The 11,470-nt window shown below is 39.2% G+C and overlaps 1 protein-coding gene across 1 annotated transcript in view; it reads right to left on the bottom strand.

The window, feature by feature from the left end:
- Positions 1–7,213, bottom strand: part of LOC102212284 (sodium- and chloride-dependent GABA transporter ine) — a 13,845-nt gene extending 6,632 nt beyond the window's left edge. Inside the window, exons 1-5 of the mRNA XM_005722170.1 lie at positions 6,773–7,213; positions 4,721–4,855; positions 1,765–1,978; positions 1,313–1,445; positions 1,066–1,200 (exon numbers count right to left, since the gene is read on the bottom strand). Coding sequence (XP_005722227.1) covers positions 1,066–1,200; positions 1,313–1,445; positions 1,765–1,978; positions 4,721–4,855; positions 6,773–6,968 — 813 coding nt within the window. The 5' untranslated portion in view covers positions 6,969–7,213. The remainder of the gene's footprint in view (positions 1–1,065; positions 1,201–1,312; positions 1,446–1,764; positions 1,979–4,720; positions 4,856–6,772) is intronic.
- Between the last annotated feature and the right edge of the window lie 4,257 nt (positions 7,214–11,470).

Here is an 11,470-nt window from a genome sequence, read left to right as displayed (position 1 = left end):
GCTGCACGCTCATACTCTCTCCTGCACTCGATATGTGATCCATTGTTGATCTGCACACAGCTGTTGTCACAAACGTCGCACTCGCTTACCTCACTGTCATGAGAATTATCTGAATTATTCTCCTTTAAAATGTCGAGCTTTTAATAAATAATTATCTGAATCTTACACCCAAAGTTTTAATCTGATGTAAAATGTATAGAAGTCCATTACTGTATATAGTAACTATTAAGTCTAATATACCCTAGTAAGCTATAGTACTTTTTCCTTTGGGAAGCTACCATCTGTGCAGTCAGCAGTTCTGTTGAAGAAAGATGTTGAATCTATTTAATTATTCTTGAAAAATAATTGATTTCTGTGGATTTTTTTTCACCCTGCATCAAATTAAAGTTGATTACGTTGATTAAGCATCATGAGGTGGAGGGTGGTTCCCTATTTTTTTATTTTTGTAACCCTATTAGTTAGGTTGCTTATTCTTTAAAATACCAGAATAGGGAGATGGAGTAGGTTTAAGTTTATTAGATTGATCAGTATTGCTGAACTATGAAATATTTTGGGTGCAGTGTATTTTTTGCATACAGGTATAACAGAATAGCTTTAGTGTTTGTTTGTTTTTAAACTTGAATATGAACTTATACAAAATGCAGCAAGATATTAAAAAAAACTTTTATTGATTAAAAACACACTATATCGGATTCATATCGGTATCGGCCGATATCCAAATTTATGATATCGGTATCGGACATAAAAAAGTGGTATCGTGCCATCTCTAGTTTCTACATGCTTTTCTTTTCACATCACTGTATGTGGCCAAGGAACAATCTCAACAATCTCAACGTTTAAAGAGTCCATGGCTGAAATAACCTTTTCAGGTCGGGTCTGGCATGCTTTAAGATTGACCCTTGAACAGACACAAGTTAAAAGCCTACTCTGTCAAAAGGGACACTTCAAGCTTCAAAGAAAGAAAAGGTGGCCTGATTTGTTTTTGTACGCAGACCAGTACAAACTAGTACAAATTGGGTTTTGGTACCAATGTTTAACCAACATCCCAGAGATAAGTAGTCTCACCTTCACTTCAAACAGTTTGCTCCACACCGGTGTCACAAAATAGAGGATACCATTCTTGGCTCCAGGAAGCTGCACATTGTTGATGAGCAGGGCAAACAGGATGAAGTATGGAAACACAGCAGTGAAATATACTACCTATAGAAAAAATGGCAAAAAACCCAAATGGTGAATGTCAACTTGAAATCCCCCTAAAAAAAAAAAACCTTCATCACAATCACCATGACACAGCAAAAGTCATTTTTCTCACCTTTCCTGTGGATTTGACTCCTTTAAATATACATAAGTACACAATAACCCAAGCAAAGACAAGACATCCAAAGAGTTCCCAACGAAGACCACCTAATTCTTCAATACCGCGAGTCTTTTCCAGAAGTCTGTTACTGTGAAAAGGAAAGAAAAACATGCGACTAAAGTATCTTGAAATACCCAGAAAATTCGAGATAACTGCGATTAGAACATATCAGTAAAGCCTGACCAGCATGCAGTACAATGCACTCACAGAGAGAAGAAAAAACTACAAAACATTTTGAGTTAAACAACAAAAACTGCTTTAAATTTGGTCAAAGACACTTTGCTAATGACTAATGACGGTTTTCAGTAACTTTAAGAAGAAGAACACAACATGATTTGAGCGAGCACTGCTTATACAGCACAAAAGTGCCATACAGAGTGAACTGCAAGGAAGTGATGTCTTCTCACTCAAAGAACTGTTGGCTAGCAGACTGCAGGTGGGTATCATTGCCAGGAAAGCCACTCGAACAATTTCCAACAGCATTCCAGGTGTTGTTGCAGGACTTCCAGGGCAGAGTCTCCATTCCGAAGGAGCTGAATAAATAGTAAAGTGCCCAGCTCATGAGCACATTATAATACGTGCAGAAAACGAAGGAGATAACAACTGTGGCCAGACCAACACCTGCAGAGTGACACGTGGGGATAAAGAGAGTAGTGAGAGACAGCTCTACAGGAGTCGTGCCAACTGTGGGAAAGAAGCTGTACGCGTTGCTTTATTCTCATACCCAAAGCATTACTGAGTGCCATATACTTGGGCCTGATAACAATGGCATATATCTTTTGTAGAACAACCAGAGAAGAGCCAGTATCATTAATAACCTCTGCCCAGTTTCCCCAATACACAGCCACAGACGAGACAAATTCCTGGGGCCTTTGAGTAGAAATTACGCCGTGTTGTTCAGCAGGTGAATATAAAAGACTACTGAGTGAGGTGAGATCAAAGCCATTCAGCAGATGTAAATTATTCAGTCTTTTAACACCTGTGGTTCTGAGCTGCGTGTCAGGTTTCAGACTGGGGCAAGTATATGTGTAAATACCAAATGCAAGTTTCAGCCTCCTCCTCAGGGAATTCAGAACAATGACTCGGTTAAAGAGCTCCCATCTGGAACAGGTATACAGGGTCATTAATTAGCTGAAATATCAGCCCTTTTAAATACAACAAAAAAATCTGTTCATTTGCTGAGTCAGACCGTTTTATGTGTCGAGATCAATGGTTAGAAGACTATGCTGCCATCTTTCAGAATACACTTATTTGTGCGCTTTGGGAAAGTCACTTAAATGACAGCTAAAAGTCTGTAATTTAACACTTGTACAGTTGCTTTTCTTCATTTTCTAGTCTGTTTCCTAAATAGAGACTGTTGGTCATCAAAGCAAAGGTACTGAGGATTAAGAGACACAGTTTTGCACCTTGAGATTTCCAACTTTTGCACTTTTTTTGTCTGCCAGTTGTTTTTTTATGGACTTTTCGTGAATTTCTGCTGTTTATGTAAGATTAAACATTCACTGGAGTATTTTTTAACACTTGTGTCTGTACTTCTACTTAAGTAAAGAAAGCCTGTATTTCTGCCACCTCTGCACAGCTGCTGCTCATTGTCGAAAGGCTGGAATGCCACGCGCCACAGATCCATGTCTGTAAAATATACATGTCTCCATGTAGTAAAATGTGGAGGGGGAGGCAGCTGAATAACAGCTCTGAGCAAAGGAAAACCCTCTAATCTCCAGGATCAGTGCAAACCACTGCTTAGTAAGTGCGCTCTACTTCCTTTTGTTTTCACCTGTTTGCCTCTTTCACACTAAATATTATTTCATATTATATTATTTCACACTGCCAAAAAATCTGAAACAGTTCAACTAAAGAAAAGCAAGGCAGAGTAATTAAAGTATTGCTAGGATTAAGGATTAGTGGATAACTCAGACATGGGTATATTTGCTATTTTTGTGGGAAGCTGGGAAGCTGCATCATGGATCACAGGTACATGACAGTAAACTGCACTCAAATTGCACAGGTGAGTCATTCAGAAGAATATACAAAAAAAAGACTACCTGCTTTGGGCCCCTGTTTAGCACAGAGCATTAACCAGGAAGAAATGAGCGATAAATCAAGTGAAGGACCCAAACGTTTTGACCGGGTAGATAATCTCTGTCCTTAAGGAGATAAGAAAACTATGGAGAAAAATCCTCAAGTTAGAACAAGAGAGAAAGCATTGTCATTTCACACCCACAAGTAGAGATTGTTGATGGCTGGTCTCTTGTTTGATTTAGAGGGATTTGGACAGACTGTTGGTCCTCTCAGAGTCCACACTTTTCATTTTCTGGAGATGTAAAACTGTGGGAATGTCTCAGCTTCTATATTTTTTTAACAACAATCGAACTTTAAGGAATATACTGATCCACTTTATTGGCCTTTTTAATGAACTAATGCAGACTCAGAGAGAACATCTTCAGTCGCTCGTGATTGACTTAATTATCACGGATTTTACTGACGTCAGCTTGATGGTTTGAAAGGTTCAATCATACCTCACAAAGTTAAAATACATGCAGTCACGAGGTTGAAAATTTGGCTAAACAAGTTCTCATCCATCAACATGAAAAAATATGAAAGAAAATAAAGCAGGATTTATTCAAACCAAAGCATTAAGACACCTGCATGCCTTCACCGTGGCTAAATATGGATAAATAATTGAAATCTTTATCTGAGATCCTTTTTTTACTTTACACTGAATGGTAATGTGGGCTTCATGGCTGGAGGAAAGCAGAAAATCCACACATGAGGTCTGTCATGTTTTACATAAATTATTCCCGTTTTTCATGATTGTCATGTTTTTAAAAAAAAACTTGCTTCTGTCAGGGTGTGGCAAGATTTCAAACCATCTCACTCTCATACATGGGTTGACTGCACTTTGTGCTTGGTTGTCATTATAAAGTGTGTTGCTGTTTGTGTTTCTTAACCCCTTTGCAGCTTTAACTCATCCTTGGCTGAAGACTTTTCTTTTTTCCATTTCTGTGTGTCGTCTGATTCATATGCTATGTTTTAATGTTGACAGCAATTATCTTTGAAATAAACACAGATATAATCTTGTGTTTTCATTGTGCTACAAATTTTAAATACATCAAGCTTGTCTGACCTCTTCTACAGTTACCTGGGTTGGTAGGGCAGTCCATTTTAGAACTCACTGTTTAGACTCTGTATTGATCAGCTGGAGTTTCTGGTGCTGTTGGCTAATAATTAAATATTTGTCTGCAAATATATGAGTTGGACTCTTGGTTTTGGATTTTGAAATCTATTATAAATGCATACGAAGAAAAAACGTGTTTTAAAGGTGGTCCAACAACAAAAATAAATAAGTCCTGGATAGTAACTTACCTTTCAACAAGGGACAGATTTTGGCGAAAGCATGCACAGGCCCTAAACGAGTATACTGCCCAACAGTAAACTCCATGAAGAGCAGAGGAATGCCACACACGAGCACCATGGTAAGATAAGGAATCAGGAAGGCACCTGAAGAAAACAAAATTTAGCAGGTTTACAGCTCTTCTGAATAAACCAGCTGCAGAAAATTCCAAATAAATACTGCTGCCAATGTCCAGATGACAATTGTAAGCTCACAGTGATTGTTTTATAGTAGTCATATATTTATAATAACTAAGTAAGTAACTGCTGAATATCCTCTTTAACAAAATCTAGACAGCTTCTACGCTGTTTAGAAGTTAGTGTTTGTTCCTTTGCTTGCTTGTTTTGCTGATCATGTATGGTCGGTGGTTGGATCCCAGGCTGCCTCCTGGCTGCATGCCAAATATCCTTGGGCAAGATACTAACCCCATGTTTGCCTACTGGTGGTGGTCAGAGGGGCCGGTGGCGCCAGTGTCCGGCAGCCTCGCCTCTGTCAGTGCGCCCCAGGGCAGCTGTGGCTACAATGTAGCTTGCCATCACCAGTGTGTGAATGTGTGTGTGAATGGGTGAATGACTGGATATGTAAAGCGCTTTGGGGTCCTTTGTCATGTTCCTGGGTCGGTGACCCAGCGCTTTAAGTATATTATTATCATTTTCCAGTTCATCATGATTATTATTGTTGTTTGAGTTCTACGTGTTATATTCGGTCTGTATCTCTGTCTATGGTGTCACCCCGTCTGTTTGTGAATCTGTCTGTTTAGTTCAGCGTCTTGTCTGGTGTCCTGTTTTATTGTGAAGGTCTGTGTCGTATGCGAGTGTGTTCGGTTTACGTTTCCCCTGTCTCGTCAGCTGTGATTTCTCCCAGGTGTGTTCCCCTCCTGTCTCTCATCCCTTGATTACTGCCGTCTGTGTATTTAAGCCCTGTGTTTCTCTGTGTCAGTGTCGCGTCCTTAACGTCTGTTCACCCTCAACTTGCTGTGTGTTCATGATTTCCAGTCCTCCTGCATCTCAGTTTAGAGTTTTGTTTGCTTTTGTGAGTTTTATTTTATGTTGAAGTTTTGTTCCAGCAATAAAGCTGCATTTTCAGTTGAAACCTCGTTTCCTAAGAGTCCTGCATCTTGGGTCCACCACTCCTGCCTGCCTGCCACACAGCCAACCATGACATCCTTAAGGACTAGAAAAGCGCTATACAAATGCAGGCCATTTACCATTTTACCATTTATGCAACAGAGTACAATTTCCACTAGAGGCAGAATTTGCTTGTATAATTTTTTTGTGATGATTATCAAAAAGCATACAGCTGATGCTCAGTTTCTATTTCCTAAATGCTGGTGTCAAATATTTTATTATTATGATAAATGATTATATTTTATACCAGAGCAATGTCATTTCAGCCCCAGATTTGAACGTTTCTGTCACTGTGCTTAAGGAACCCACGCACATGTATGTGCCACTTTTCAAATATGTGCATGAGGAAAAATAGCAGGAGCTGTAATTGCGGGTGTAAAAGTTTGAACAAAGTGTATCTGAGCATTATTGACGAAATAATGATGAAAAAAAGCACAACTGAAAATATAACTAAAAGTAGAAAGTAAATCTGAAATGTACAGAAAATGTGTTTCTTTTATGTTTGTGCCCATTTCCACTTATTTATTGAAGTAAGTATGAAATATTAAAGTCACTAAGAGTTAAACCCTTTTTATTGTCTTTGCATTTTCTCATTCAATTTTATATTACCAGTTATTTTGAAACAAATAAAAAAAATCCATAAAAAACAAATCAGTAAATAACTAAATAACCCTTGCTGACCACTTTAATGTTAATCTACTGTTTAACAGACTACACAGTCACTGTTACATAACTGAAGAATGACGATAAATGATGGAGTGCAGGTAACCAATCATATCATGATGATGATTTTTTTCAGTCCCGCCATGCAGAAGCCTAATAAAATAAAAAATAAAAAACAGTAGCTGCTGCTATGTTTACGGTCTGCTTCGTGCTCCGTGTTTTTAGCACTCTTACCTCCACCGCTGTTGTAGCACAGGTACGGGAATCTCCAAACATTACCGAGTCCCACGGCGTAACCCACCGTGGACAGGATGAACTCCAGCCGGCCGCTCCATGTGGGTCTCTGAGCCTCTGCGGTCATCTCGAGATCTGCAGTACCCGATTCCCTGCTATCAGAGGTTTCCCGTGAGTTCTCCACACCAAAATCCATTGTAGCTTAGTGATGAAGGTAAAGAGGGTTTTATTAAATCAAGATGATTCGCGCTTTAATTTGCCACAACAAATAAGTTGACTAGATTTGGTGGAGTGATGTAAAGACAAGAGAAAAATGAACTTCTAGAGGGTCTGAACCGAAGATGTCTGAGGATAAAAGGGGATGATATGCGCTACCAATACAGCAACGACATCCCAACAAGGACTCCTAACCCAGACAGGTGTCATGTATGTCAAGGCAAAGCCCACTCCTTGTGTAAGCCTGCCTTTTCACCCTTTTGCAGGTGTTGCACAACACCTGGCTATTGTCAAACAAGTGTGGGTGTTTTGGATTCGCCCGTTTCCGTTCTTTCCAAAATAAAGGTCCAGAATCCCACCCTTTTCGTAATTGACAGACACATAAAAAGAACCATTAACCAAGTCTTCTGGCTGGTATCAGCACAAAATAAATATGAATGTGATTCAAAATATTCCAAATCAAATGAGGAGAAATTTTTAAACAGGGAAAAAAGAACAAGCTGCCACCCATGTGGGGTACACTAGCCCAGACAGTGTGTCACAGATTAGTAGGCAGAGGACTCACTCGCAGGACTCTGAAGTTTAGAGAGAAGGTGAGGGTTTATTTGCAATGTGACACCAAGTGAGAATATATACATATATACAGTGGAACAGATAACGCGGGGCTCCAGGGAGTAGGGCGTGGTCCGAAGGGAAGGTCCAAGACGGGGGTACACACACGCTCTTCTTCAACTTGATCCGTAACTCACTCCAAATGTCCACACCAAAAAGCTCACGCTCACTCACACACATCCACAGAAATCCAGACGGCAGGGAAGACGGGTAGGGAGTCTAGAAGGCCTGTACACAGAGGAAAAAAACAATGTCAGGAGGAAACTCTAGGAGATCAAAGTGAACACTTTCATGGGCTAGGATACGCTGACGCTAGGTAGTATGACGATCCAGCGAGGAAGCAGCCTCTCTTGCCATCTTAAGTAGTCTGCCAGGATCAGTGTGAATGAGCCACAGGTGCGTGTTCAGGGCGGGTTCAGAGGCGGGGAATCAAGGTCCAGTTCCGCCCTGGTGGGAGAGGCTAAGACAAAAAATACACACACCACGACCTCTCCAGATCTTGAGAACCATGACACAGTGGTGGATCGTCTTGCATCCCTCTTTTATTTTGAAAGGAACCCGTTAACTCTATTCCTGCTCCCGCTCCGCTTTACTGGCCTAATGCGAGTTTGAATCGTATGAATAGATCACTGGCTTTGTTCGGTGTAATATTTACCATGTAGACCAGTTTCCTTTACTGGCATAGGGAAAAACTCATAAAGAGGGATTACTCTAGCCAATATAAAGTTGAATTGAAGGTTCTTTTAAAGTGGTTTTATTTATGGTCCTTTCTGCTCTTTTTACAAAATCTATATTGGATGAGTGTGTGCAGAGTTTTATTGCTTAAAAGCAAATACACTATTCTACTCTGTTCTATAGGGTTTATGTTCCGTAAACGTGTGCCACAAGCTGGTTGAACCGCAGACTGACCCGAAGACTAATTTAGCTGTCAAGTAGCAGCCAATCAGAACGCTCCCTGCTTGCACGAGGAGACTGTTGGTGGTTGTTGGGAAAAGGGAATGGAAAGAGAGCATTGAAGGACTGTAGCATTGATTTATTCCTCAAAGATGACGGTGTGCTTTTGTATGTGTTTGCGTGGGTGCGCATGTATGCAAGCATGCATGTTGGTAACCAGTAAGCAAATCCAAGGCTTGCTTTCCATGCGCTTAACTGCTTATATTGTGTTTCTGACAACCTAGCTTTGTCCAACTTTGCAACATGTCAGTTGGTTGGAATGGCCTCATCGGATGGTTTCGTTCCTGTTTATTAGCTTGTAAATTTTGACATTAGAGCAAGTTCATATGATTTGCACAGTTTAGGCGTTGCATTGCTTTTTTGTTGCATTGTTTTGATGGACAGCAGGCAAGAACTACTGCGTAGCACCACACATTATATAGAGGCCTCCTTGTTGCGTTTGGGTTATTTGTTTTTAAAGTTGCAGTGTTAAAAATGTCATCACTAGATTTCAGTAGATTGCAGACTGCAGTCAGCTGTTCTGTTTTCTTAACCCTCACAATTCAAATACATACTTTTTGATGGCTATCTGTGGTGAATGTAAGCTGCCAGTCCCCTGTTTACCTCGGCTGTTAGTAGACTGCAAAGCTTTGTGAAAGGAGTAAATAAATGAGAAGAAATCAATTAGGAAAAAAATATAATGTTTATGCACATTTCATGGGTCAGAGCCCTGACTTCAGTGCAGGAGATGAGGCTTGAGGTGTGTTTTCTCTTTCCTTCACGTTTTCACTTTTCTGGTGAAGAGCCGCCCAAGATATGAAGGCAAGGTCTTTCATATCTTGAGTCTGAAAGTACAGCCATGAATTAAAACATGCCTCTGCATTATGTTTAAGTTCACTGGCAAAAAGAGAAGTTTGTGTCTAAATATGTTATATTGCATGTTTACACAGCAGATGTAAACCTAGTTTATTATGTCATTTGTTTCTTGTTACAGAACCAACACACACAGAAGGAAGACATGAAGTGTAGCTTGCTCCTATTTTTCAATACAAGAACATCTGCTTTTTAATTACCGCCCCCAGGAAGGTCGAAGGTAGAACTGCGGTAACTCTTAGAACAGGGTACTCCAAACAGAAGTGGCTTAATAATAGTGTTGTGTCAGGATGTGTATGGCAGCTTCATTGTAAGGTCCATCATGACTATTACAGTGTAACAACAAATACTGCCAAATATAATGTTTACCTTGTTTAAATAACAATGCATGGGCTTTCACGCAGCTGCATTCTAAAATCAAGAGCCAAAGACTTAATAATAAGCTTATCGTGAATATCGTCCTGGCTACTGTAAACTCTCCACTCTCAGTTTATTCTACCTTATCTCAGTTTTTCTCCATTACTTTAATGCACTGTTAACAATAGCCCCATTTTCATTAATATGCCACACAAATATTGAACCATGTCCCACGCTGCAAAACAGGAAATTAATGTTTCAGCCACAGTCAGTGAAACTGAGGAACTCATGACGCATTCATGTTCCTGCCTGTATATTGGCCCTTTTACGTAAACTGAAGATTGAAGACACAGTTCTACAGTTTTCCCAGTGTTGTGTGGCTTTATTTTGAACATGTTAAAATAACATAACAATAACAAAGAAAACAAAGAAACAAGCAGAAAAAATCAATGTGACTGTACTGTAATGTACAATGGCTATTTCTGAAGACTACTTAAAAAATAACAAGAAAGCTTGGCTGACAGAGGCCAGGCTGTGCTGAAGAATAAATGTGGATATCAAGCTTGTTGAACTGCGCAAACTGTTTTTTGCTCATATTTCCATATATATTTGCACATGTTTCAATAAATCACTACACCTATTCCCCATTTTCCAAGCAAGACATAATGAAATGAGGTGCGGCATGAGATTTCACAGCACTGTACTAATACTGACAGATGTTACAGTGAATAAGCCACTTTTTTTTTCAATAAACAAAACTGTATACATTTTTAAAATCTTAGTACATACCAGCATTTGTGTTGAATGCTTTGAAACTAAAGCTCATATGTGATTTAAAGGGAAACTAACTCTTTAAATTCAATCGCCTAAAGGTCAACTATGAGTCATGAATCATGTTATTGTAAAAAATGCTTGAACACACCGTCTTCTGAATTTGGAAGTGTAAATTATAAAAGAAATATTATTCTGCATGGAGCAGAGAAAAGCAAAGAAACAACACGCGCACTTTGCCAGTTTAATGTGTGCTTAAATCTTCTCATTAGGTCTAATACCCTTTCAGTAAATAACATTCATTGCTATTCTGCCTGTGTTGAAATGGTTTTAAAGAGATGATGCCTACTGATTTCAGATGTTGCAGTGAAATTATTGTTTTGCCCAGCCCAGTATTATCAGTGAGCCTTGGCTATATAACAGAAATAAAACAATTTAGAAGCACTTTAAAGGCTGACTTGTTCCTACAGTTAATCCCATGTTTTCCATTTAAATAGGAAAAGTGCAAAACACAAATTGTAAAGCAAACCATTACTGATGATATAGCAGTCATTTATCTTTTATAAAATTTTAAAAGACTTAAATGGAAATTTTAAAACAGAGAAATCCTTTGATACAACTGTAGAACTTCAGGAAAGACACTTGTCTTGTGTCTTATTGTACTGTACTTACTCTTTTGCTTTAAGAATGCAATAAGATCTGATGATTATATTATCCTTAATATATTATGACGTCAACACTTTAAAAGCATCCCATCGTTTTTATGTCGCGACAATAACATACAATAACGTTTCATTTCTATCCACAAAAGCCTAGCAACCACATAGCAAATCGTTGTGTAGTGCGGTGATATTGGCAGTAGATGGCGCCACTGTTTTTCCTTTCGCGTTTGGGGCCAAATCTCAGTTTTCTCCTTCTTCCAGGTGCGGAGGTTTG

The sequence above is a fragment of the Pundamilia nyererei genome, unplaced genomic scaffold, assembly GCF_000239375.1.
Source record: "Pundamilia nyererei isolate P.nyererei 1_Seehausen unplaced genomic scaffold, PunNye1.0 scaffold00006, whole genome shotgun sequence".
Lineage (NCBI taxonomy): Eukaryota > Metazoa > Chordata > Actinopteri > Cichliformes > Cichlidae > Pundamilia > Pundamilia nyererei.
The sequence above is the reverse complement of the archived record's forward strand: the minus strand, read 5'-3'. Positions and strand labels throughout refer to the sequence as shown.